This window comes from Mastacembelus armatus, chromosome 8, assembly GCF_900324485.2.
Source record: "Mastacembelus armatus chromosome 8, fMasArm1.2, whole genome shotgun sequence".
Lineage (NCBI taxonomy): Eukaryota > Metazoa > Chordata > Actinopteri > Synbranchiformes > Mastacembelidae > Mastacembelus > Mastacembelus armatus.
The window spans coordinates 8622571-8645967 of NC_046640.1; the positions used below are offsets into that span (position 1 = coordinate 8622571).

Sequence of the window (23397 nt, forward strand, 5' to 3'; positions counted from 1 at the left end):
AGAGTCCACCATCGCAACTCCCCCTCCTTCCGTCCCCTTCGCTCACAGAAACGGAATTAAAAAATCTTTAATATCTTTCCAGCAACGATCCTCCATTGCTGCAGCGCGGAGCGCACACACATATACACACACACACACACACACACACGCATAGACACACACACACACACACACACACATACAGACACACACACACACATGCACCCTGGGCCTCTTAAAACGTCCTCCAGAAGAGAAGAAAACACAGCCTGCATATTTAAGAGCAGCTTCTTCGGACTGACGTTACAGGAAAGCAGGGAGGACAGAGGCTAACCTGAATATACTGAATGTATAGCGCCGCTGATACTGACATCGTGACAACACCAGCTCCGTGTGTCTGTGGATCCGTCGCGCTCTGATTGTGTAATTTTTTTTTTTTTCCTCCTCCTGCAAAGCGGCCAAACCTGCGTCCAAGAGCGCAAGGAGAGAAAGCATCAGAAGAAGAGGAGGAGGAGAGGAAAACAGGGGGGATTGCAACATACATCAAAATTAATTTTTCTTCCTATTACATGGCGCAAGGGCTAAACAAGCGGGACCGTCCTGGGTGTGATACCGCCACGGTGAATTTGGATATTCAAGCAACAGTATCATCCTCCTCCATCCACGGCTGCGGCGGCGCCCACACCGACTCCTCATCCTCCTCTTGCCGGCTACATGTCGAGTGATGGTCGGCTTGCCTTGCTGGATGCTCCCCGCTCTCTCCGGATCGTCGACGACCGAACCTCCTCTGACCGCAGACCCCCATTTTCGGCGGAAACCTTCCCAGAGCTATAGGGCTACATATGGAAACTGGGGATCAAAATTTTAGGAAAAAGCAAAATCTAAACGGTTAATTTCTCCTTTTTAGTTTTTTAATAAGATTCTGTTTTTTCTCTTTCCTTTTTTTTTAAAAAAAACCCTGCTAATTAATTAATTTATTCCTTTAGCCTTGGTTTTCTCATTCCACTGGGTTGATTTGTAAGAAGCCAGCGTTTTATTTACTTTTCACCTCACAACACGTTAGAAAAAACCCCGGGAATTTCTTTTTATTTCACCTCGACAGGACTTGAATCCGTCTATTTGTTTAATCTCCTGTTTTCCACTAATATGATAGATTTCCCTGCTGTCCTTCTCTTCCCTCTCCACTTTATTATTACGTCCCCGCTTTTTCCTCCTTCCCCACTAACAGAAGCCAACTAGAATAATAATATTAAAGACTAGTCTTTATAGTTTAGCTTGGGATCTAGCTCTAATCCTCCCTTCTTTCTAGTAATGGTATAAAGTAACTTCAGCTCATTGTAACAGACATATTGAACTGCTGTACTGTAAGCTTGCCATTACTCTAATAACCTCCACCCCCTCCACCCACCATCCCATCGCTTTGCTCCATTTGAGCTCATGTTAATTCAGCTGTAGTTACATCCTTTACAAGTTAAGATACAGGTTGTTTTGTTTTTTTTTTTTGTTTGTTTGTTTGTTTGTTTTGCAGGCTTGTAGAGAATAAACCGCTGTTTTTAAGGTTTTAGGATATTATTAATCCTTTGCAGCGCTGTGCTGTTATTCCAGCTTTTTTTTTTTTTTTTTTTTTTGCTGCAAGTGGCTGTAGTGTGGGCTACATCTGCAGCTACAGGCCCGCTGAGGTGCTGTCATACTTGATTTTTCATCTCGTTTCCAAAGTAAGAACAAACAGAGAGGAGAGACATCACTGCCTCGTTATCTCCTTGCCCCCCTAAAACCCTCCCTGCCATCCACAGTGTGGGTTTTTTTTCTTCTTCTTCTTCTTCTTCTTCTTCTTTTGGTCCTCACCCAAACGCAACCATAAGGTTCCTACCGCATCCTCCTCCTCCTTCTTCCCTCTCCTTCCGCTCCAGTATATCCCGTTTTTTCGGTTTGGTTTGGTCCCGCAAATTTTCAAATATTTACTTCCTATACATCAAGAGGAAAGGGGGTCCCCCTTTCATGGAATGCGGAAACATGGGTCTGTTCGACCGCGGAGTCCAGATGCTGCTGACCACGGTGGGAGCCTTCGCGGCCTTCAGCCTCATGACCATCGCGGTCGGCACGGACTACTGGCTGTACTCCCGCGGGGTCTGCAAGACCAAGTCCATGAGCGAGAACGAGACCAGCAAGAAGAACGAGGAGGTGATGACCCATTCGGGCCTGTGGAGGACGTGCTGCTTGGAAGGTGAGGACACAGGGAGGCTCCAGAAACTTTTCCAACCTGGTTTCATTTGTGTGATTTCTTCCAGACAGGTCTTGTTACTACTGCAACACAGTTTGAACGCCCTTCTGCACCTTTGCCTTCAAAGCCACTACAGGTCTAGGGATGCTCCTTAGTGCCTCTGTTGATATGCACAGCAGCAGTGGAGTGAAGCTGGTGTTTAAAAGCCAGAATAGCTGTCAGTACAGACAGGAGCTCATCATCCCTGACTGCATTTACATCATTTTCAGAAATACATGGCTTCTGTTTTGGGCCAGTCCTGTGCTGTTGCTTTAAAAACGGTCTATTAAACAAACAGAAATTCATGATTATTTTTAACTTTACTGTTTTCTTGCAAAATATTAAGATTTCACATCTATGATAAAAGAGTACAACAAAGAAAATTCACTTTTTAGCTAAAATGGCACATGCAACTTGTGACATGGTTACAGCAAAGATGAATTTTAAGGGCTCACATGGCAAAGGAGCTGAATGTAGGGCCCCTGTTGCCCCTGGAAGGATTGCACAAATCTGAGGAGTTAGATGATATGTAATTAAATCTATGTGTATTAAGAAAAATCCCAATTCTGCTACCACAGTGTATGCTTCGGCTCTTCTGTTGTGAAACATTGGTTAGGTTTAAGTCAACATGCTTGGGAAAATAGACCAGAAGAAACAATCTGAGGATGCAAAATCACTGTTTGATTTGAGATGAGACATTTTAAGGTGTCACAAGGTCAGCAAATGTTAAATAAGGACCATAGAGAGTAAATATCCCACAGCTGCTGCAGCAGGATTCTGTTGCAAGATGCAAGAGAAACTTGAGGCCTCAGAAGAATATGATAGGGAAAGGCAGACAAATCTTAATTCAGATTAATTCCACAAAGTATGTTTATTTTCCAACTTTTCTTCACTCTTTTCTAATAAATGTTGCTTAGTTTATCTTTTTGTTAGCTGCACCACGAGAGCAGACGTTGCTGCAAAGACACGTTGCTACATTTTACAAAATCTCAAGCTACAAATATAAAAAAACTGGTGTAGATCCAGTCTAAAATGCAATTTAAATTGAAACTGAGACAGGTCTTTTTGGGTGTTCTGCTCCTGTAGGCAGGGTGATGTAGGTTTCTGGTTGCAGCCTTGTGTAAAAACCTCCCACACTGCTGTGAAACTGTTTCTTTCACTGGAGTTTAAATAATTAAATAATAACATATTCACAAGCTGTAGTTAGGGAAGGACCTTCATCATATATCAGCTTGATTTACTGGAAAACCAATACACTTGTCTAACCCTAATTAAGGGAAGCTGCAGGGGATCCCTGTGACACTGGGCCAGCACTTTTGGACAGGAGGTTTATTTTTCTAATGAAGACCCAAAATTGAGGCCAGAGCAGCAGAGGTGTAGCTGTTTCTGTCTGATCTGCTTCTCATATAACCTTTCACCTGTCTGTGCTCAATACTCTCTGAGATGTCAAACAGCCTCACATCCTGAGTGCATGTAGGTTTCAAGACGACCTCCAGAATGCACCCTGTCAGGCGCAGGCGGTGTGTTTCCTGTCATGTCCCTGTGGAGGCATTGGGTGCTGACCTGAGAGTGAGGCACTGTAACCTTGTGAGGGTGCAGAGCGTTACAAATCTGCTCATCTTCTTAGCTGTGAAACCCTGAAAGGCTGCTGTGCCTGACTCTATGCTTCATGGCTCCTGTAATATTCAGGCAGACTGTGTACTTTCAGCTCAGAGCTTTAATAACTGGCATGAAGTGGCAAGTACAATTTAAAGCAGCTCTAATCAATGTTTGTCTCATAGTGAAAAACATCAGACAGCTGTCCAGGCCACAACGTTGCTTTTTTGGTCCACTCCCACCGCTCACGTAGTGCAGCTCTGGGCCACACCAGGCCACTGTTTTCAGAGACCAAGCCCCAAAAACTGTACAGAACCTGCTGAACTTCAAAGATCAGCCAGACACAGTTAGAGATTAATGGGTGAACATGGTGCAGCGTTTGTAACATACAGTTTACCAACTAAAGAAACAGACATTTCCCTTAGGGCTTGGTAGAGACCAAAACCAGAGGTAAAATAAAATGAATATTAGACCTAAATTAATCACATGGACACAGACAGAACTAGAGAACAAAAATAATGTTGTTCTATAACATGGAGCCATGTATTCAAACTGAGCTAATGTGCAGAAGTATTGTCCTATTATAATAATTATATATGATTTTTACATCACTATGTAAACACCATTCTACTGCTGCAGTTGCTAGTTTGAACTGCTTGATATATAATTAACTAGTTTAGTTTCAATATTTTAACCATATGAGAATTTTAGAGGGTGATATGTTTTAAGTGCTTTACGTGATCATTTTAGCGTAAAATAGTCTGTTATCATGGTTGATTCAGACTGTGCTGAAAGAAAGAGATGAAGGATAATTTATGTTGGAAGTGAAGGATGGAAGCAGAAACTTTCCAACATTGTTACATGGATATGTACAGTTAATTCAATGGATGAATTGAAAGGCTAACTCTAATGTGCATTGGATCAGAGCATTAGATAAGTGCAGGTCAGAGAGAGAGAGAGAAGTTTTCATTTCTATATTAACAGTGAAACTCAAATCTCCCATCAGCACTGTTTTTCAGCAGATAGCTCTTACACCTCAGCTGTTCCAGAGAAGCTGCTCAGGTGTCAACAACAGACAGAACAAACTGTGGTTACTCCAGATGTGTTTGAAAAGAGCTCAGCCAACCTTCCCTTGTTACATAAAAGACATGCCACAAAGTGCAGATATAGTGGTTGCATTAATGCACATCGGAGCTACAGTGTGAATGTGACAGCGACTGGCCTTTATCACTGTTAGGACATTATTTAATTAGCAAACAAAACAGCACAGAGTCAAGATGAGATCAAAACATCACACTCTGGGCTTGATGTGTGTTGTTGCCTTTGTGTCAGCACAATGAGCCTCTTTCTTTGAATCCAGGATCAAAATGGCAGGAAATAAACTCAGATTTATTATTTGTGAATGAACGATCCCTGGCCCAGAAGAGGCGAGGGAGTGGGGGAAAAAAAAAAAAGAGGGCACTGCATTTACTTAACAGGGTCACATTCATTTAAATTCTAATTCAAATAGCTTCCTGCTCAGGAAATTGGGTCTTAGAAAGTGAGTACATTTAATTATAGGTAGTTTTCACATTTTAGACCTAAAATCTGGGAGAAATAACAAAAAAAATAGAAAAGTACAGAGCGGATGCAGCTGGGGAGAGACAGAGATAAACAGTCTGCTTGCTGCAAACTCAGCTTTGCTTCAGCATAGAGATGAGTCGTATCAAGTCTGGCCTTTCAGATGTTAATTATTCTTCAGTTTGCATCTCAGCTCAATTAATTCAAAGTGCCAAGATGACTAGTGTTCATCTTTTCCCCAGCCCTGCTTAAATGAAATCTTACTGGTGATCAGGCTGCAAACAAGCCACAAATGGTTGAAGTAGTCATTCGGTCCTAAGCACAGCTGAGAACACAGACTGTGTGTTTGGCAGCAAAGGCCCACACATCCGGCTCGCAGAGTGGACACAGGTGGGCGATGGTTTGTGTTTGTATAATCAGCTACCAGAGAGGAGAACCTGTGAAAAAGCAAAATGGGAATACCCACACTGGGTGCTTCAAGATATCGACCTCTGCTTCAATCACTGTTTGCCAGAGAAATGCAACAATGTCACTGCTGGAGAAAGGAACGAATTGTGTATTTACAGTTTACTGATTGGCTGATTCAAGTGATTATTTTCATTTTCAGTCTGAAGAATAAGTTCATTCATTTATAAATCTTTGGTGAAGAAAATGTCAAAATTTGTTTTAAAAATGCCCACTGCACTTTCCCAACACCTAAGCTGACATATTCAAATGTCTTGTTTTGTCCAACCAATGGCCCAAAACCCAAAGACATTTAGTTTAACTTCAGGGAGGGATTATTTGTCCTGAATGATTTTTACTGGAGACCATTTTAACAAGAACAGTCCTGTAACTGTCCAGCACATTACTGTTCAGTTGCTAGTTATTGTCAGAGCTTTGATGATTGGCCAGTTAAATCTGTTTTTAATTGGTCACCAATGTTTTTAAGGTAAAACATTTGGGAATCAGGGATGTTTGCACCACATGTTGCGCAGGTTTCTTCCTGTAGACGCTGGTTATGTAGAGGAAAGGTCGGGGGGGCAGAGGACTTAGTTGATCATGAGTAGTTGGTTCAATAGCATTAACCACTATACTAGTTTTAGGATTAAACCTGTGCTTTGCTCAGACATTGTTTCATAATAATAGTCTTAAATGAAGATTACTGTCCTTACTGTGTTCACTTCTATTTATGAGCATCAAAATAGAAGTTATAGACATCCATCTATCCATCTATTCATCCATCATCTATACCTGCTTATTCCTTAACCAGGCTCACAGGGATCTGCTGGAGCCTATCCCAGCTCTCTTTGGGTGAAAGGCAGGGGTCCACCCTGGACAGGTCACCAGTCCATCACAGCGAGTTATAGACATATCAATTTTAAATGTACGGAGTGAGATCAGGCCATGTGAGCCCCAAAGAACACCTACAGTGATATACTATCCACATCCCATATGCAGCCTAAGACAAAACTCAGGGAATGCAACATTGTCAACCCATGTGATGCTACTCAACAAATTGAACTAATATGGTTACAGCTTCAGTATGGCCTCCCAGACCACCCATCAATCAGCACAGACTACAGTTCATGCATTTTGTGTATAAGCACATGCAAGTATCAATGTAGTGTGTGCGTGTGTTTCTGCCTATAGCAGAGAGGCAGGGCAAGATAAAAGCAGATAGTAGAGCTGAGCAGCAGAGAGGAGCAGGATTAGTCTCATAGTCCAATCAGATAAGGATTACCCAGCTGGAGTATGCCCACCCAGGCTAATGTCCCGGCCCTAAAGTGGCATTACACTGTATTATGACACCTATCCACTGTACATCCAGCTGCATGGGTCAGGATTAATGTTATACACAAGTTGAGAGCAATGTGGATGTAAAGCATATTCAGGGCCACTTGTTGAAGCAGAAACTGAGCCTTGACTGTATCACTGCTCTGCGCTGCCTCTCCTTTCATCTGATAACAGCCTGCGTATAGTGACTGAGCTCTATTGCACTGCACTGTCACTCTGCCCTGCAGCCGGCGATGGATGGGATTCATTTTGCCCTCGGCTGCCTTTCATTGGCTCTCCGCTGAGACTGCAGACAGTCACTTCCAAACGTGACTGTTTTATTGGTCTCCACCTTGCCCTCTCTATTGCCCACTAAGGCCAAATTACAGGCCAGAGACTACTGGATTAGGCTGAGGCAGGATGGTGCAGGACTGTGGCCTTACTTAGGCCGTGTTACTGTTGAGGTTGTCATTTCTTACAATCCTTGTGAACAGATTCTGCTACTAGAAAATCAGTGTAGACTTCAATTTTTCTGTTTGGGAGCAGCCTCCAGTCTCCTTCATATATCAGCCACTGTTAAACCACATTAGACAAATATAGTATGTTATTTTTCTTCAAACTGCATTTACAGTTGAAATTGTTTCAAAATGTTATGTTTCAGTTTTCAAGTTATTCTCCAACAGACCTTAAAGGCAGCCATTTTAAGTTTGCACCACACTATGATAAACTGTGCATAGTGTGTAAACCAGCAACGCCTGCACACTGACTGTAAGCCACAAAATCTATTCACACAGATGACGCTCTGTGTCAAAGTCAAAACGCTGTGTGAAATGAAGTGATTCCCTGGTGTCTCTGTTCTCCGTCTTCCCTGTTTACATACATGAGGGGTTCAGAATATTAGGAACACCACTGAATATATCGCTTCACTTGTAACTACCCTCAGAAATAAAAGCAGTTTTTTTTTTTTTAAGAAAATGTCTCATTCTTCACCAAACAAACTACTTAGAAAGATTTAATAAGGGATTTAAAGGGATTTAGATTTGGAACTGGATTCAGATCTTAAAAATGCTCCAAGTCCCATCTTTCAGGGTACATGGCTGTTCTGTTCTGAAAATTGGTGATGGGATCTGAGAAGACAGTATATATGCTATGGTTATCACATTACTCAACTTTTAAAACAGCATTGTGTCGTTTAATAAATGTTAAGCCATTGGTTATTATTAACCAAAGAAACACTCAAACACATGAATCTTCACAATTAGCACTGTGGAACAATTTATACCCCACTCAGTGGGCTCAGATCCCTTTAGATAAAAAAAGAAAAACCTTGTATGATAAATTATATAAAACTAGAGGACAACAAAGGTTTAAAGTGCACACTGTGAGAGGTAGCAGAGACACCAACATGTCTTAGGAGCAGCATTCGTCTATCATGACAGGGTCTGTGAGATGAGATGGACAGCAGAGAGGTGTGATGGCTCAGTAATTGGTTTAGTGTATGATTAATGGCTCAGATGGCTTGATCTGTGACACAGGGGCAGTAAACTTTGATGACACTTTCCCGTAAATGCTATCACCCGCTGCACAAGCCCCACCCACCCCAACAGAACCAAATTACAGATGGGACATGCGTCAAAGAGGAGCAGCATTTCACTTACTACATAATAATTATCCCCCGTGACCCCTGACGCGTCATCAAAAAACCAGCAGGCCTGCATGTATGTATGTGTGTGTGTGTGTGTGTGTGTGTGTTTGTGGTTCTAGCCTTCATTTACATGTGTTATTTTTAGCTGCGGTTGGTCCTGTTGGGTGGGGTCTATGTTTATCCTACATGACCAGAGAACAAATCAATACCAAACATACCCTGGGCTAGTTTGTGTAAGCACACTGTGTGGCACTACAGCTCACCACAGCATGATACTGCAGGCAAGGACTGCTGCCTGCCTGCTGGCACGAGCACTTTCGTGTCGACTCACTCCTGTAACTCAACATGTTTCCATTTTGAAACAGGATTTTGACATGGGGCAAAATGCAGTTCAGATACATAGAGAAACCCGGAGGAATAATTTACCAAAAATGTAAAACAGTGAACAACGTAGCTGGTATTAATGAATTAAAACAAAGGCAGTGTATCTAACCACAAACACAAAAAACATAAAAAGTGAAATGTAGGTCCGTGGAGCTGAAACAATTCAAAAATTAATTAGTAACTACTTAAATAAAATACTTATACTTACACTTACTATATAACTACATAACTAATAATAAAAGTAACAAGCAAAAAAATGTAAGGGTCTTAGTGTAGTACAAGTACAAAATAGACAAAAGATGATTAGCTGCAGCAATTAGTCATCACTTGTCAGTAGACTGACAGAAAAATAATTGGCAAACATTTTGATAATTGTCATTTTTCTAACTGAAATGCCAAAAAAATGTGATGTTTTCAGTTTCTCTAATGTGCAATTTCTTGTTTGGTTTTGTTTAATATTATAAGTTGAAATTTAAGAAGCAGGACATTAAGAGGGCAGATATTATTTTTTTATTATTTTCTGACTAAATGCTTAAACAAGAAAATAATTAGCAGAACAATTGATAATAAAATGTTTTATAGCTGATGCCTGAAAAGTGACATCCAATGATTTCATGTTGGAAAGATGTGAAATTGTAACAGATATTTTTCACTATTTTTGAAAATTTTATGGAAAAATCCTTTATCAATCAGGAGAGTAACTGACCGGTTTGAAGATAATTAAATGCAGCCATCTAGATAATAGGTATAAGGAACTGCTCGTTTTTAATTTCCTTCCAACCAAAGACACACAAGATACAAATTGACTGTGTTTTACTTTGCAGAGGTCAAAGTTCAGAGGTCAAGAGCAAAAGTAGTGAAAATGTGTGTCGATATTTAACCCAACTGGACTCAGCAACCACTGTCTTGTGTTCAACCTCAACTACTGATCAAGCAAATGTTATTGAAAAGTTTCCATGTCAAAGTGTCTTGAATAAACACTCAATTTTCAGTCAGATTGTGCTCTGATTACATAGAATTGATCCTCTTTCTGTGACAATGAGTGTAATTACAACCACGCCAATCCCAGATCCCATGGCAGCTGAGCTCCTCTCCGTTCCACTTCACCTGCCGTATCCTTAAAGTGTGGAAGCAACCCAAAGAGACCCAGCAGTAAATGATAATTAACTGCAGTTACAATCCATTCATTTTAAGGAGATGTGATTCGCTCTTTTCTCCTGCAATAGCACAGAGAAAGTACGGCAATCTGCCTTTTGATTAATTGGTGGTGTCCATGGCGCAGTTCATTTGCAATCTATTACACCGTATTTGCTTTGTGTCAGAAAGCAGCCCAAACACACTGCATCATCTCAGGGTTAGGGGAAGGGACGGGGCACGGTTAGCGCCTGTTTGTGGCTTTACCCCAGCTGGAAGTATTGCTGCTGATAATGAGACTAATGCTAATAATCATATTAATAACAACAATAATGATTGCGTAGTGGATCTACAGCATGCGGGCTGTAGGGATTTCTCCTTTAACCCTCATTTATTCTCTCAGTGCTTGACTTGTTTAAAGGGTCAGTTCACCCAAATCACCACAATGTGGATTTATTAGTGCAATTCTGAGGTGGACTTCACAATGGCCACAGCAATAGGTCCTGTACACATGTTCAAACCTAATGCAATACAGTAATCAACATTACATGAAATTCAATTATTCTCTATGTTTATTGTTGACTTTAGAATTACAGAAGTGATGCTGTTGTACTGGACTATATTATATGGGGAGGTTTCTTTACATACTGTACAGACAAAACATCCATCCATCACTTATTCCAAACCAGGGTCACAGGGATCTGCTGGAGCCTATCCCAGCTCTCTTTGGGTGAAAGGCAGGGGTCCACCCTGTACAGGTCACCAGTCCATCACAGGGCCACATAGAGACACACAACCTCACACACTCACACTCACTCCTATGGACAATTTAGAGTCACCAATCAACCTGACATACATGTTTTTGAACCAGAGTACCTGGAGAAAACCCACACAAGCACAGGGAGAACATGCAAACTCCACACAGGAAGGCCCCTGATGGGTTTCAAACCAGGAACCTTCTTGCTGTGAGGCAACAGTGCTAACCACTAATCCACTGTGATGTCCCACAGACAAAACAATTAACTGAATTATTGAGAATATAATCTATATATTAACTAGTGGAGAAGTTCATTAGGTAACTTCTGACATGGACTAAATGGCATATGGCATATGATTATTTTAGCTGTGCGTTTGTATAATATTATGTCTCAATAACTTATCATCAGTTATCGTCCACTCCTGCTGTCACAGCATGCATACCTCAGAAAGAATAGCTGCTGTGATGCCGTGGTGCTACAGTTAATTATGATCCAAATAAACACCAAACAAACAAACAGAGAAGTAGGGGGCTGACAGAGATGTACCTACCTCCACAAAGCCCCTTTGCACTCAGTGGGAGAGTTCCTGAAGCCAAAGGTCTACATATCTCTGGCCAGGACTAAGCCAATGCCCTGGGCCCAGTGGAGGACAGAGGAGGATGCCTGGAGGTAACGGCAGCAGGGCAGAGCCTGTGTCTGACAGATGGAGGATGGAGCACAGGGCAAATGTAGAGGGCAAGGAAGAAGGAAAGAGATAGCATGGTGCACTTCTACAGGAATGTTACACAGCCGGGCTGAGAGGATGAAGGCGATTTGGTACAGATGGCTCAGAGAGTATGGGTGTGTAGGTGAAGTTAAAGTGCATGTGAAAACCTTTTTTTGTGTTAAAATCTTAGATGTCTTTGGTATTTAACTTCTAATATCATTGATTTGTTTTCTGTGCAACAATGCAAAGAATCCAGACATCATATTTCAGGCAGATATTTGATTTACTGGGATTGATTTTTGTCTGCAAGGCCAAGAAAAACAGTGAAGTCCCACATTTGAGAACATGTAGCTGAAATAACTGGAGAAATGACTAAAAAACTAATCCATCAAATTAAATGCAGATTAATCTAATTTTTCTATGAATCAATTAATTGTTGCAGCCCTTAATAATAAAAATATAATGTGAAAAATCATCACTGTTTATACACTGTTTATACACATGTACAATTAAATGCAATCCAGTGCAATGCAGCACTCCCATAGCTCCATTTACATACTTGAGGGTGCAGAAATCTTTAGGATCATGACTACCTGTACAAAATTTCATAGCTGTCCATGGTCAAATGGTTTTCCATGGTTTCCCAGTGTCAGCTGGGATTGGCTCCAGCCCCCACCCCTGTGAATCTCTCCAGGATAAGCGGCGATAATAGATGGATAGTTTTATTCACGTTCATTCTGTTTTTTGTCAAACGAAAGCATGTGCAATAACGAGCCACTCAAACAGTGGGTTTGGTGCCTTCATAGATATGGAGTACCCTTTGGTGGCCCCGGAGGCACCAAACTGGCCTTTGTGCTTGCCTGTCTGTGTCTGAAGACGTCATAGCTGCCTGACAGTGTGACGCTGCTCAGATGGCCGTGTTTACTGCACTCCAGAGTGAGTATTTACTGCAGTCGACAGGGCTGGCAGACCCCACTGTCACAGCAAATGGTGCTGTTGGAAAACAAACAGTTGTAATGAGACTGTATCTGTCAGATGAGACTGCTGAAAACTGCTTCAATCCAAAACACAAGGGTAAAAAAGGACAAAGAGGCAAAAGGTTGCTGCACAGTGATGAGTTCATAGACAAGATTAATGTAAGAGCAGTCTGACATTTCAGTTCGGTTTATTTTGGTGTATGTTGGGTAGATGTTCAAAGCTCTGCCCCTAAAAAAATCATTTTCATTTAAGCAAATGCTGAATATGACCTAACTTTAATTGATTTAGCCACTGTTTGCTCTATCGCTCACATCTTGACAGAGCAGCTTGATAGAGTGAGTTGGGTGCTTAACCTGAAGGATGATGATTTAATAGGCTTCCTACAGGAAATGATGCAAACCTGGTGTCTGGGAAAGACACTTGATTATTCATGTCTGTCGAGGTACATACAGTGACTCCAACAAAGCATCAGCTGAACTGCTGACAAAACTGCAGATTTTTCCTGGGATAAAAAGACTATGCCACACAAATCTGCAGATCAGAGCGAATCAGGGAATTTGTCAAAATGAAGTCACTGCTGTTATCAAAGCTAAACTTGATCTTAGTGAAGATGAGGTGTTGCTAAGTCCACTGAGGAGAATGATGTAATTTCCAGTTGAGCATGCTGCTTGTCTCCTCCCCCTCTCTTCTGTCCTGTGTGTGTGTGTGTGTGTGTGTGCGTGTGCGTGTGTGTGTGTGTGTGTTGGTGTGTGTGTGTAGGCATATATGTGAGCACTCACCTTCATGTATCTCTGTGAGCAGTAAGGAACAGGATGAATTTTTAATGAGGAGCAGCATGGCTTCCCTTTGCTCTGTCAGATCGCTTTCCAGGACAGGGAGTCTCTCATGATCATAGCAGCATGCACACAGACAGCTCTCTGGGTGAAAAAAAGTCTCTCTCTCACACACACACACACGCGCGTGCGCGCACGCACGCACACACACACACACACACACACACACAAGCACATTTTCACCTGGAAACAAGTGCAAATGTAATGCATATATAATGTAATGCATGGTTTTTCCTTTCTTTTCAGCAGTGTGTGACATTTTCTCCAGCCTTACAGTTTTTTGTGTGTCTGTTGTCAGCCTCGTATTGTGTGTGTCTTTAATGTGTCATGCCGTTACATCACCACGGTGAGGGCCTACGCTGTGCCGGTCTTTAGGATGACAGCATGAGCAAGTTGTGAAAATGAATCTTTTATTTACCCACAGTGTTCTTCATACCACTCGCTCCGGGCCAGCTCGGCTGAGAAGTCAGAGCACAGTGGAGTAGTATCGAAGGCCACATGTCTTGGAAATAAACTGAACAGAACAGCCTTCAGGCTTCCCTTCCCAAACCATGTCTGCATTGATCACTGAACAACATCTAATCATATTTGCCCTTGGTAGCACCGTGTTAATTTAATTTAAATAAGACAACAGGATAGTGAGAATTTGCAGCAGTCTCATTAAATTTTGTGAAATTAGTAGACTGTGAAAACGCAGGTTGCATATTGTGAGCATGTGGACATTGGCAGTGAATGAAATGTGTGTTAAAAACGATGCTGGGTGTCATTTGATGACTTTAAAAATGAGTGTCAGTATGACTTCTAATAAAACACTTCTTTCCGAGAATAGGTAAGAATGAAAGACAGATGAAGTATTTGGGGACAATTATCACAGTTTTATATATATACAATCTATATATATATATATAGATAGATAGATAGATAGATAGATAGATAGATAGATAGATAGATAGATAGATAGATAGATAGATAGATAGATAGATAGATAACTGTCTGAAAACTATTCTCTTCCCACATACTGAAGAGAACTTCAAATTGTCAGAGTGCTCCAAAGTGTCTATCACAAGGAGTTACATCTAAAATAGACTTAATATAAATTCATCCAGTCAATTCAGCTAATTTAAAATTGTGTGAACACTCCCAAGTCCAAATAACAGTTGGTTTTCCCATTCTGTCACCTTTGCATAAACGCTGTGTTGGCTTGCCTAAGCCCATTTTCTGAGTTAATGAGAGCTCTGAGACTCAACTATGCAGACTATGTGTGAGCTCAAAAATTAAAACATGAAGTTGAAGCAGCTACACACACTACAGTTTCATGGGCTGGCAGTGCAGTAAGACTTTCAGATTGACATCAAAAATGTTTCATGGTGCAGGGTCAAGGTAGACAAAATGAACAAAAACATGCATAAATTCCTAAACAATGTTTTTCATATTCTCCGTTGTTACAGCGCAGATTTAAATGGTAACACGTTAGCTTTGTGCCACGTAAACCATGCCGGCAGTTAACTGACACTCGTTTCAGGGAGCTGCATAACAATTACACTTTACCGTTAGTGTGTGTAAATATTTATTAACAACTAATCTCTACATAATCTCTACATAATCTGTACATCTTGCCAGAGTAATTTTTCAGTGTTTCTGTATAGAGCGTACGACCACATATTTAAAGAAGGCCAACTCTCAGTGTGTTTTATGGATTTTCCAGCTTTTATCATACAGTGCAAGTATGATAAAACACTTCAGCTGTCAGGCAGCCATGTTTTATGGAGCCTTTCAATAGATTTTTGAGCACAAATTGTCCATAGTAAAAGAATAATTGGTCATTATCTTGTACTTAGGGCTGTAACATAATTGGTGAGACTGTGAGTGACTATTGAGGGTTGGAAACTGAAGCAAATGTAAACAGCGATGGTGGCTGTTTATCGACACTCTTCATCTGCAAGACATCTCTACTCTATTTTTTCTATGTTACGCCCCTTTGATTCACTGGTTGCATGTGTTTTAATTCCAGCGACTGTCACTGCGGCTGCATCCGTGTCCTTGAAAGGTCACTTGATATAATGGACGTCTGCTGATCGTTGTGCATATTTCATTTCCCCTCATTAACTATATGGAGGCAGACCAGCCCTCTGTGTGTGTGTGTATGTGTGTGTGCGTCTATGCGTGTGTGTGTGTGTGTGTGTGTGTGTGTGTGTGTGTGTGTGTGTGTATGTGTGTGTGCGTCTATGCGTGTGTGTGTGTGTGTGTGCATGTGTGTGTGTGTGTTGACTTTCCAACAGCAAGTGTGGGTCATAATCGTCTCCATCATCTGTCAAAAATATGCTTGTAGTATTCCGAGACAGGCTCGTCAATGCAAACGCTAACTGCACAGAGGTTTAATTAAAATGATTATCTATTAGAATTAAGTGATCTCCTCTAACCCAACTCCTTTCACCTCTTTTTTTTCATACACCATAATATTACATGTCCTTAGCAGCTGTGTGGGGATTTAAGAGAACAACACAGGAAAGGATGTGGAGAGGAATCAAAAGAGGCAGTGAGGAATCAACATTTGTCTTATATCAGGCCATGAGAGGAGGTTAGGGAGGGAGAGAGTGTATGGAGGGGTGGAGGTGAAAAATGAGGTTGGTTCTGAGCTCACACAGACACAGACACACATGCACATATAGACCCATTCATACTTAGCAGGATTTACATAAATGTAATGGAACAAGGAAATGGATGAACATGAACATCCATCTAGCCATCTTGCCTGCCCTCCATTACTGCCAGCCCCTAAACTCCCCCCTTTTTTTATCCCTTCCTCCTCCCAGCATGCCGAGCTGCTTGCCACTGCATCAGGGCAAGAGATGACATGTGGACACTCAGTGAATTGCCAATCGCCACTGAGAGAGAGAGAGAGAGAGAGACAGAGAGAGACAGAGAGCGAGAGAGAGAGAGAGACTGAGGGGAGGGTGGTTTGACGCATCCAGACTGCAACCATTGGCTTTTTTTCTACTACATTAAAGAATAGAAAAAAAAGAACTGCAGAGAAGCACTACACTGAATACTGGATGTACCCCCACCATCACCATCAGCCTCTCCTTCTCCTCTCTCCAAGTCACTCCCCCCTCACCCTTTTGCTTCTCTGACCCTCTCTCATGCTACCTCACCCCCTCACTCCGTCTCTTTCTCTCGCCCTCCCTCCCATTCTTTTAGCTCAAGAGAAATCAATAGCCACAAATTAATCATTCTGCCTTGGGCAGTCTAAGGGAGGATATGGGGGGAGCCGGGGTGCAGGGGCACCAGCGAGCAGGGCGTTTACTGAGCTACAGAAAGGTATTAAGGGCGATTTCCCGAGATGTTAAGAATTTGGGGATTTGGGGACCACACAAACACACATCCGACTAGGAAGAAAGTATCGAAACGCTGCAACGGGTGTGGTGAAGCTTAAACAAAAAAAAAAAAAAAGAGAGAGAACTAGGACCAAGGAAAGCCAGCTGCGGAGGAGTCGACACCGGGGGGCTGGACAGGCTGGACTCACCTAATAACATGTAGTGTGGATGTTTTTAGGGTGGATGTGGAAGGATTATTAATTAATATTAATTATTACTAAATCTAGCTGCTGATCATCAACTCTTAAGGAAGTTATTTGTCTAAACAACAGACATATCAAACAACTCCATCTGCATAAATACATACATACATACTTTACAGTGCCAAATGTCAGTCAGATCGTGGCTGTGATGCTCGATTGCAATGATTCAAACATTCAAGGATTTCAAAGTTTTTGTCATATACACAGTCACTTAAGAATATAAAAAAAGAGTGTGAAACGAATATTAATTACTATAAGAGTTAACATAACAAAAAAGGAAATATAACGGGATACAATTAAAAGATTATGTTAACATTATATGCAACTTCTCTATATATAAAAGTCTAAAATTATGAAAAAATCTAACAATTTCATGTGAATAGCATTAGTTTATTCATTTCATATACTTAATAAAGTTGATCATGACAGGTTTAGGGAAACAATTTTTACAGCAAAAGTAGTCCGGCTGGTTGAAAACAAAGTTATGGGAACATGGATGATAAGATGATAAATGTGCCAAACATATTTCTTTGATACATGTTGCTGCAAACCTGTGTGGTCATGTTGGTGAGATGAAATGGCTCATTATAGAGGACATGTCCTGCTTGCTCTCTGCTACACAGATGAAAGACATTGAGATCATTTTGGGACTAAAGAGGTCAGCCTGTCTCTATTCATTTTCATTTGTCCAAAGCACTTCCATTTCCAGACATGGCATTCGATATATTTTACAATGAGGGTTGAGACATCATAAAATTAAAAGTGAATTTACTGTTCAGATATATTAGACTGCCTCAGACAATTGAATTTGTAATCCTGGGCACAAAGCAGCCGTCTCACAGTGCTGGAATTTGTCTCTGCTGCTGATGTGCGATGTCGGGCTGAGCAACCGTATTGCACCTCAGAGAACTTACTGTAATTGACAGAGATGGGAAAGGTGACTTTGACAGTGTGAGCATGCATTTTCTGATTCCTCACCCTTATCTCCACTTTTAAAATGGAGCTCAGCTTTGGTGGAAAAGCTCAAGTATCCTTCAGATGAGTCCACAAAGTCAGTGTGTCGATGGAGCAGCTCCAGGCTGCACGTTTTGATGACTTCAGACTGGCTCAGAGAGAGAGGAAGCTTCACCATCGCAACTATTGATCACCCTGTTCAAAGCCTAAGGAATCATGTGAATTTGCAAACTGAGTAATGTTTCCACTTGAAAGACACCCAATAGTATCCAAGATGGCACAAGATTTGTAATGTGGATATAAGATATTGTGTTTACTGTAAACCAGCATTAGTCACTCTCCCAGGCTTATTTCCCCCCAGCTGCCCGAGCCCCTGCCATCATATTCATCACCTCACTTCACCTTTATTGGAAATTGCTGCTCTGAGTTTGGCTTTTATGCCTCTTGGTGCATTTGTCTTTCTACAAGGACTTTGTTATCTCTCAATAACCTTATCTGCTAAACTGTTCAAGTGTTGCTGAGGTCTGCAGTTTTCAGGACCAAGAGGGCGCTGAAGGAACCATTTAAACTGAGGAAAACCTCAATTATAATGATTTTTTGATAGAAAACTAAAGTGCTTTAGGAGGAGCTAAATGCAACAGACACGAGCAGTGACATGTCTCACATACAAGACTGCTGCAATCACTGTTTGCTCTCAGAATTAGACGAAAGCTTCTATTTAGGGTCATTTGTTTGATTTCTTCTGATTTGTTGATCCTTATTAGTCATTTTAAGGATGTTTGAGGTTGAGGAATTCCCAAACAAGAGTTTGTTGAAAGATTGTGGAGTATGATTTCAAACTAGTGAGCAGAGAAACTGAAACAAAAGCCACAGAAAAACAGCACGTGATAAACAGCTTAAAGTCGGGGCTGAACAGCTGATATAGTTCGTTCAAATACATGCATTTACAGTTGAAACGGTCAAAGTTCAGGATCTGTTGAATGAAAACAAAGAAATAGATGAACAGATTAATAGATCTTTATCTATTTAAGTAATAGATAAAGAGGTGCTATAGCGATAAAAATGGAAATAGTAATAAATGATTAATACAGTAGCTAGAAGTGTTCAAACTGTACAGTTCAATCAACGAATTGTAACAACATTCACTTTAAAAAAAAAGGTTTAAAATGATTAAGCGGCTGATTTAGAAAGTGATTGAGTGAGTGAGGGCTGTGGGCGTGCATGTGATTAAAAGAAAAAAACCTTAGGAACCACTGCTTTAGTGTTTGATATTCTGAGGTTAACTGAGTTAATGTTTGGTATTGTCTGAGAATAGAATCACTTGACAACAGCTTTAAAGAAATAAATAAAAAACAATAAAAGAAATATCTCGAAAGATTTAGGTGTACAGAAAGTGTGCTGAAATCTTCCAGAAGTAGACTTAAAATGAGGGAGCATATTCCCCATCTGCCAGTTCTCACTCCACTCAAAACGACAAGTACTTTGTTTGCCTGAGGAAAGGCCTCTCAGACACACACACACACACATACACACACACACACACACACACACACACACAGGCACAGCGGTGGGAGCGATCTTTTACCAGACGCCTTTGAGAAGAGAAAAAAAAAACTTTGCAAGAGATGAGGGCATTATACAAAAGAAAAGAGAGCGAGGGTGTTAAGATTAATATCATATGCTGGGAGCAGAGGGATATCAGGGACCAGGCTGAAGCAGAGAGAGCAGAGACACAAGGAAAACAGGCTTACAGGCTTTCCTATGAACTCAAGCTACAAAAATGAAATCAGACTGAGAAGAAGAATTACTTGGTGCGTTATACAAGCATTGTTCTTATCTCACCTCCTGAAGGAAAGAAAACTTTTGGAATATGAGTAGTTGTGGGAAGAGTTATATTCAATGTTCGTTTTTGCTGTGGGGGATATTTTTCACTTTGTGACCTTTCACCTCTGGTTTTCACAGCATTAGTCCACTGAAGTCACACTAACGTCAGGTATTTTCAGCAAGCTTCACAGTCATAGACTCACAAACGTGGCCAGTTACATCCAGTCATATTCACGTAATATAAGCATTGTGTTACGCTCCCATCACGTGGATGGAAATAAAAAGACGGGACGGGTTTAAGATTTGTTTATATCGTTGGAAAACTCAAAATGGCAGCTAGTTCTGTTGTTGTGCTAATGCTTCTCTGTCATTACTGGAGATTCCAGCTGTCTTATTCAATAAACAGTAACAGCACAAGGCAGAAAGACTCCACATTAGCTCTACCAAGAACATCATACTACCAAGCAAGAAACTGTTTGCCAACACTGTTAATGGCTGCTAAACAGAGTGTAATTTGAGCAGAGTAATAATGTTGAGTAATGATTTTTTTACTACCGTATCTATTAAATTTTAGTATTTAATAACATTTAATAATAGACTTCTGCTTATATAAAACATCCACGCGAGCTTCAGTCCAGGGTGTCTATTGTCAACAGGCTATGGACCTGGTGGTATACGGTGTAAACACAGCACAGTTTGCTTTTTGTCTCCACTTCGTTGTACATTGCAGTGGAAAAACAAATATGTGGGCATAACAGGTGACATTAAACTGGTCTGATGCAGACTGAACAATCAAAATGATCAACATTTGTAAAGGAGGGAGAGTCTGCGTCTGTGCAAGATGTAAACTGATGTTTGATCACCATATTTGCACAAATGTCACATTTTCATTGTTTGCCACGTTTTGTTTTTTTTTAAACCATTTGAGGTTTGAGTGGTGCTCTTTTAATTTTGCACCCTCTGTTCACACTGTTTACAATTAATATCACCATCTCTTGAGAAGTCGGCAGTCAGCAGCTGGGTCTCTTTTTGAAAACATGTTGCAACTGAATGTTTTCTGGATGATGATGACTTATTGTTCCATGTGTTATTAGCAAGAGATGGAAAACAAAACATCCTGTTTTCACTGCAAAGAAAGAGTGACATATGAACATAGAGTGAGTCATAATCGCTCTGAATGTAGCCAACTGTAAAAAGTATCTTTCTCTCTCCCTCTCAGAGAACGTGGTCATGGCTCAAAACATTCAGGATGGATGGACCGATGCTCAGAATATTTCCATTCCCAGCCTGTGTCTCCTCCTCCAAACAAAATTATAATCTTCCAAAACTTTTCTTGCTGCTCTGTTTTTTTTTTTTTATTCAGTTGAATAATTTGGGAACTGTATTTTCCAGCTGTGATGTTGTCAAGGGGACAATATCAGCAGCAACCACAGATAGTCTTAACATGGAGAGGTAACACTCCCATTAGGTGGAGTGACTTGGCTCTACATGCACTGAAGTTATAACCTGATATAGTGTTGGTGTCACCGCTGGCAGAGGCCTGGCTGAGCATTATGGGAGGGAGTGTACTATTACACTATATTACTGTACTATTTACTGCTGTTTGTGTTTACAGCTCAAGCATGTAGCTGAAATTCACATCCAGAATCCAAGAGAGTAATTTCCACCTGGGGCAGAGAGCTGTTGTGTAGTTTCAAGTTTGTTTTCTCTGAAGTCAATTCGAACATTGTCTTTTTACTGGGCAGTCACTATAATTCACATAACAGAGATGAAGATTTGACAGAAATATTCAAGTGATTGACTGAGTTGACCTCAGTGATCACTGTATACTCAAAGCAACAAGTTTAAAGCAGCAACTAAAGGTGCAATGAGCATTTATTTAGCCCTGGGTTTCACCTCTTGGGGCCGTATTAAGGCTGACAGTTATTTTTATCATCATAAAATCTGAAGAAAATAATTTAAAAAGGAATATAAAGTGATGTTTTTAAATGTCTTACTTTGTTTGACTAAGGGCAGCACGGTGGATTGGTGGTTAGCACTGTTACCTCACAGCAACCTCCTGGTTAGAAACCCATCAGGGGCCTTTCTGTGTGGAGTTTGCATGTTCTCCCTGTGCTTGTGTGGGTTTTCTCCAGGTACTCTGGTTTCCTCCCACAGTCCAAAAACATGTATGTCAGGTTGATTGGTGACTCTAAATTGCCCATAGGAGTGAGTGTGAGTGTGTGAGGTTGTTTGTCTCTATGTGGCCCTGTGATGGACTGGTGACCTGTCCAGGGTGTACCCCTGCCTTTCACCCAAAGAGAGCTGGGATAGGCTCCAGCAGATCCCTGGGACCCTAAATAGGAATAGTAGAGATGATGGATTGATGGATGTTTGATGGACTGTCCAAAACCCCAAATATGTTGTGTTTACTATAATACTATCAACAAAATGAGCAAATCCCCAAATCCGAGGCACTGAAACACAGTTAGGAGTAAGAAGTATCAATTTTGTCATTATGTCCTTATTGACAAATGGCTAAAACAATGAATCAATTGTTAAAATAGTTTCTACAATTGAGTAATTGATTAGACATATACCCATTAAACTGTACATTATATGCTGCTCAAAAAGAATAAATGGATTAACAACATTAATATTCTGCATATGTTACATTACAGAAAGCACAATAACCAATTTTATTATATTCACATGCATGGTCAATATCGCATTGACCCATTTTGCTGAAGCTGTATTGCATTTCATAAAGTTGGAAATGAAGTATTATTTCATCATGTTAAGGGCTGCAGTACTTTTATAATATTACTGTGAGTGTTGATCGAGCAGAAACAAAAAGCTCTGACACAGAACAAAAGAAAGATTATCTTTATAAATAGTTTACAGCTAAAGAGAAATCTTGTGTGCATATGGTGGTTTTCATGCCAGTGTGATGTGCGATGGTGAAGAGAAGAGTAGGCGGGCGGCTGGTTGTACAGAGTTTTTGGTAGTGTGTGTGTCTGCATGTGTGTGCATGTTGTTGAAGTGCTGCAAGGCCAATCAGGACCCTCGACACCCTGCAAACACAAGTGAGTCAGCCCGCACTACAGGGCTTGGTCCTGATTATTTCAACACAGAATGCACAGTCAAGAGATTAGACAAGCCTGCATCATAACAGGCAGCACTACATATAAATGTGACCCCATTCATGTAATAAACCTGATAGTGTCACATTACAATATATTTCAAATGCTAATGACATTATGTTTTATGGATTCTCTCGTTTGACTCAGGACATGGGTAACTTCTGTCTTCACCTCAGAGAATATGAGCAATATTAAAAATCAAGTGAATGAAGCGTTTGTTCTTCACGTTCTTTAGCTGCAAACCGATTGTTCAGTTCATCAATCACTGAAAAATGAGCTCAGGTCCACCTCATTGAAGGGTTGAGCACGTTCCTTTACCACAGTGGTGCCAG

The 23397-nt window shown here is 40.9% G+C and overlaps 1 protein-coding gene across 1 annotated transcript in view; it reads left to right on the forward strand.

The window, feature by feature from the left end:
- The first annotated feature begins 1977 nt into the window (after positions 1 to 1977).
- Positions 1978 to 23397, forward strand: part of cacng2a (calcium channel, voltage-dependent, gamma subunit 2a) — a 52101-nt gene continuing 30681 nt past the window's right edge. The window contains exon 1 of the mRNA XM_026325394.1: positions 1978 to 2203. Coding sequence (XP_026181179.1) covers positions 1978 to 2203 — 226 coding nt within the window. The remainder of the gene's footprint in view (positions 2204 to 23397) is intronic.